This window comes from Pinus tabuliformis, chromosome 5_2 (genome assembly GCF_031772625.1).
Source record: "Pinus tabuliformis cultivar Carrire ecotype Pingquan chromosome 5_2, CPIR1, whole genome shotgun sequence".
Classification (NCBI taxonomy): domain Eukaryota; kingdom Viridiplantae; phylum Streptophyta; class Pinopsida; order Pinales; family Pinaceae; genus Pinus; species Pinus tabuliformis.
This window is the reverse complement of record NC_142306.1, coordinates 866,368,979-866,373,749: the sequence shown is the minus strand read 5'-3', so window position 1 is coordinate 866,373,749 and position 4,771 is coordinate 866,368,979. Positions and strand designations below refer to the sequence as shown.

The 4,771-nt window shown below is 42.8% G+C and overlaps 1 protein-coding gene across 1 annotated transcript; it reads left to right on the top strand.

The window, feature by feature from the left end:
* Positions 1-920: 920 nt before the first annotated feature.
* On the top strand, positions 921-4,199 carry LOC149162075 (uncharacterized). The gene is made up of 3 exons (XM_089435093.1): positions 921-1,826; positions 2,423-2,591; positions 2,677-4,199. Exons 1-3 carry the CDS (start codon positions 921-923, stop codon positions 4,197-4,199), a joined length of 2,598 nt encoding a protein of 865 aa, XP_089291219.1.
* Positions 4,200-4,771: the final 572 nt, after the last annotated feature.

Genomic DNA, 4,771 nt, shown 5'->3' with positions numbered 1-4,771 from the left:
CATGGCAAAGACAAAGCTGAAGACATTGGTAAGTGACAGATGGATGTTGCAGGCACGGTGGATGCTCCAACTATTCAAGGACGAGGTGCGTCTGCAAAGGATGACGATTGGTATCAGTTTGCTTGCTGGATTGAGGAAGAGTCAGCTTTAGAGGAACCACCATCCTAACACGTGGCCTCATGCAACAGTTTCCGGCTTCCAGGTGGACTCGTCTCACTGTTTTGTGGTTTCTTGGTCTCGCACAAAGGTACCTGGTTTCCAAGTGGATATGTTTCTATGATTCGTGGTTTTGTGATATAGATGTGTTCTGTCTCCACGACAAGTGTCATGAATTCTTTGGTTATGTCATACTATTACTTGGTTATGTCCCTGTGTTTTGGGTTCAAGATTTGCATTCCTCTTTGTTCATTTTGGAAATCCAAGGTCTAGATGTTCAATGGCTGGTTTCCCCCATAGCAGGGGTAGTCTTTAAAGTTTCTTAGACTGGTTTCCCCTCTGTTGGGGCAGTCCATTACCAACAGTTGCATTTTGTGATGATGGCTGATGCTTAACGCCTCTGAGATCAGGTTTCTCTGTAAATTTTTGTATCATATTAATAGATCAATACTACTTAGAAAAAAAATAGTAAAAAAATAATAGATAATTAATAGAATATAATAATAATAATTCTTTAAAATAATAAATAATAAACTGGAGTTATATATCTATATATATATATATATATATATATATATATATATAGTAAGAATAAGTAAAGTTAACTAAAAGTAAAAAACAATAAAATAAGAAAGAGTCCCATTTACATCAAACTAATATCTGATTTCTGGAAAGCACATCCGATTCCTGAGGATGCAGACCCAGCCACTGGCTTTGTAAGGAACCTCTCCGAAATCAAAGTGATTTCAAGAGATTGGGCAAAAATGAAGAGAAAACAGGATGATCAAACAATATCTCTTGCTGAACAAGCTATCGAGGTTCTTGAATCCCACACAGATGGAACTTATATATCCCCAGACCAGAAATCTATGTATGAAGGCCTCATCAATAGGAGAACACAGGTTCTCAGAGACAGGGAGGACTCCTGGAGACTAAGGAGCAGAGCCATTTGGCTCAAGGAGGGGGATGAGAATACAAAGTTTTTCCATCGCTTTGCAAATGGTCGGAAGGCGATCAACACTATCTGGGAGCTGCAAGATGATCAAGGACATCCGGTTAGCAATCCTGGAGAACTTGCCTACCTAGCCTCATCGCACTTCAGGAACATATACAAGGCCCCGGGACAAGCAAGTCTATTAGAAATCATGAGAGTGGCAGAACTCTTCCCTAGATTTGTGGATGATGAAGATGCAGAGGAGCTTACAAAAGAAATTACATTGGAGGAATTGGAAGCTACCATCAGGGGTTTCCAAAAGGACAAGAGCCCGGGACCTGACGGCTGGACCATTGAGTTCTATCTAGCCTTTTTCGAACTGCTAGGAAAGGACATTCTCAAAGCAATCAATCACTGTAGCCTCACAGGATCTGTCCCCTCGAGCATCAAAGCCACTTTCATTGCCCTCATCCCCAAATCTGATAAGCCAGAATCCTTTAATGATTTTAGGCCTATCTCGCTCTGTAACTGCCTCTATAAGATTTTGGCAAAAATCCTAGCGAACAGGCTCAAGCCCATCCTCTCGGCCAATATATCCTCCGAACAATTTGCTTTCCTCCACCGACGCCAGATCCATGAAGCTATTGGTACTGCTCAAGAGCTTCTTCACTCAATGCAGAGCAAGAATCTGAAAGGAATGATCCTAAAGGTTGACCTCTCAAAAGCTTTTGATAGGGTAAATTTGCTATACATCAGAATGCTTCTCACCCATTTGGGTTTCCCATTCCTTTTCATTAAAAGAATCATGAGCTGTATCTCCGATGTACCGTTCAGTGTCCTCCTAAATGGCTCCCCCACCCCTTTCTTCACAGCCGAAAGAGGCCTCAGACAAGGATGCCCCCTATCTCCCCTTCTGTTCCTACTCATCATGGAAGGGCTAAGCAGGCTGATTGCTACTGAACACAGGAGAGGTCGAATAAAAGGGATTAAAATTACGGACAACTGCTCCCTTACTCATCTTCTGTTTGTGGATGATGTACTTATCTTTTTAAATGGAAGCATGGCTGACTCATCAACGTTACAACACGTCTTTGATCTCTTCCAGAAAGCCACAGGTATGGTTATAAATGTTCAAAAATCCACCTTAACATCTCTTGGTTGTACTCCACAAGAAATCATCTACACAAAAAATCGCTTCCCCTTTCAAATTCACCCTATGGAGGAAGGGCTGAAGTATCTGGGTTTCCGTGTGAAACATGGAGGATATAGAATAGCTGACTGGATATGGTTAATCACAAAGGTGGAGAAGAGAATTAATGTCTGGTACAATAGATACCTCACAAGGGCAGGAAGACTCACTCTTATAAAAGCAGTGCTGGAAGCTACGCCGGTGTACTGGATGTCTCTGGCTTGGATACCAAGAGGGATCTTAACCAGGCTTCAAAAAATTTGCTGCAGATTCCTATGGAAGGGGAACAAACAGGGAAACCTCTTCGCCTGGGTAAAATGGGACACCATTGCAAGACCTAAAAAATGGGGAGGCTGGGGAATAAAGAGACTAGATTTATTTGCAAATGCTCTGGCAGCAAAATTGGGATGGCAACTTCTCACATCTCATAGTCTCTGGAAACAAGTAGTTATGGAAAAATACATTGCACCGGAAAGCATTTACAGCTGGATTCGCAGGGAACACAGGGGAAGTGGAAGACATTCAATCATCTGGAAAGCAGTCCTCAATTCCCTTCCCCTAATTCGGGAGGGACTTACATGGAGAATCCATCAGGGGAATTCTGTCCGCATTGGTATAGACCCCTGGATTGGATGCGGCAATATGCATAGGCTATCTGGGCAGCTCATAGCACATCTAATGGATCAGGGTGTCACACATGTTGCTCATATTGCAGACCAAGAAAACTCCAGTTTTCTTCATCAGGCTTGGAAGACAACGCTAGATCTCCACATTCCGGAACAATGGAGACAAGAATGGGAGTCATATACTGAGGCCCTCACACAAGCACACATCAGAATATCGGAGGAGGAAGACGAGATTGTATGGGCACTAGCTAAAAATGGATTATATACCCCAAAGGAGGGATACCTGCAGCTCATGCAACCATATCAGCCCGACAATACACAGCAATGGTGGAGAGCTATTTGGCATCTAAAAGCAGCCCCCAGAACGCGACTGCTCATGTGGGCTATCCTTTACAACAAAATTCCTACTGGGGCAAACTTGAAAAAACGATCCTTCTATGGACCTTTCTGGTGCCATTTGTGCAGAAGAAATGATGAAGACACTGAACATCTCTTCCTTTCCTGCCCGGTAGTTTATGAACAATGGTCCCTTCTTACCTCACGCTCCCCCTCCCTCCATCAATGGCATGGCCTATCCATCATCGATGCCTGGAAAAACTGGCAGGAGCAGCACTCTGGAAAAGATAAGAACATCCCACTCCTCATGTGCTGGTCCATCTGGATAGCAAGGAATCGTGCGATTTTCGACCAAAAACCTCCTCACTGGCCTGTCATTATTGCCCACATATTTGCAGATCTTGCACTCATACCCGATGATCCTCCACAAGCCCCTCCTCGGACTATAACCCCAGAACTCATAGATAAATCTATCCCCTGGGCTTACTTTGATGGCTCAGCCCAAGAGGAAGGCTGTGGGGGGGGAGCCCTCCTCTACCTCAGAGAAAACCACTATTTCATGCTCCAAATTCATCTGGGACGGGGCACAAACAATTATGCCGAGCTCACCACTGCAAAACACCTCATTTCCTTTGCACATGAGAAAGGATGCACAAAACTACAATTGTTTGGAGATTCAAAACTTGTCTGCAACTGGCTCACCAGAAAATCAATATGCACTGCTTTCTCTTTGAGACATATACTGGATGAGGCACTCAGACTAACAGATGCTTTTGAAAAATTTGACTGTCATCATATTTACAGGGAGCGCAACGCTCGGGCGGACTACCTTTCCAAGCAAGCAGCGCAGAGGCAAGAAGAGGACTGGCTAATCCAGGAAGAACTGGATGGAACCTTCTTTCAACACTACCACAGACCCTTTGATGATCAACAGGCACAAAGGGGAGCTCAGCACTGAAAGGGGTCCCATCATACACAAAATACTGTTTTTCCTCTGCTTTTATATATAATCTGTTATTTATGAACTGTATCGACCCAAGGCGGGTAATCATAGTTTTTATTTTTGGGCAGCAAGCTACAGCTGCACAGTAATGATGATAGCTATAAAACAGTATGTATACAGCACCGGAAAACATACACAGTATATGTTCTTTTTTTGCTGTTTTTTTTGGATATATACCTCTCTGAGGTGGCACACTCCCTGCGTGGAGATAAACAGTTGGGGAGAGGAATGATTTCTTTTTGTTTACCTTTCCAGTTTTGGAACTATTATCACAGTTTCTTTTAGACAGTTTTGAGAGGCATCCAGCCTCAGTATGCATATGCTCAGCATCTACAGAATGTAATTTCTTTTGACTTAATAGAAATTACGACTTTTTCTACGGGAAAAAAAAAGAGAAATATTAAATGAAGTAAAACTTAAAATAAAGAAATAAAAGTTGGTATGTTGACATATGGAATGTGTGCATGCGAATCCCTTTCCATTTTTTGGTCTATTTAATGGACGATGAGGAGGATGACATTCATCCA

Coding starts and splice junctions, on each gene's coding strand:
- LOC149162075 (XM_089435093.1), top strand. CDS start 921: ATGAAGAGAAAACAGGATGATCAAACAATATCTCTTGCTGAACAAGCT. Junction 1,827..2,422: donor TCTCAAAAGCTTTTGATAGG/GTAAATTTGCTA, acceptor CTGGTACAATAG/ATACCTCACAAGGGCAGGAA. Junction 2,592..2,676: donor AGGGAAACCTCTTCGCCTGG/GTAAAATGGGAC, acceptor ATGCTCTGGCAG/CAAAATTGGGATGGCAACTT.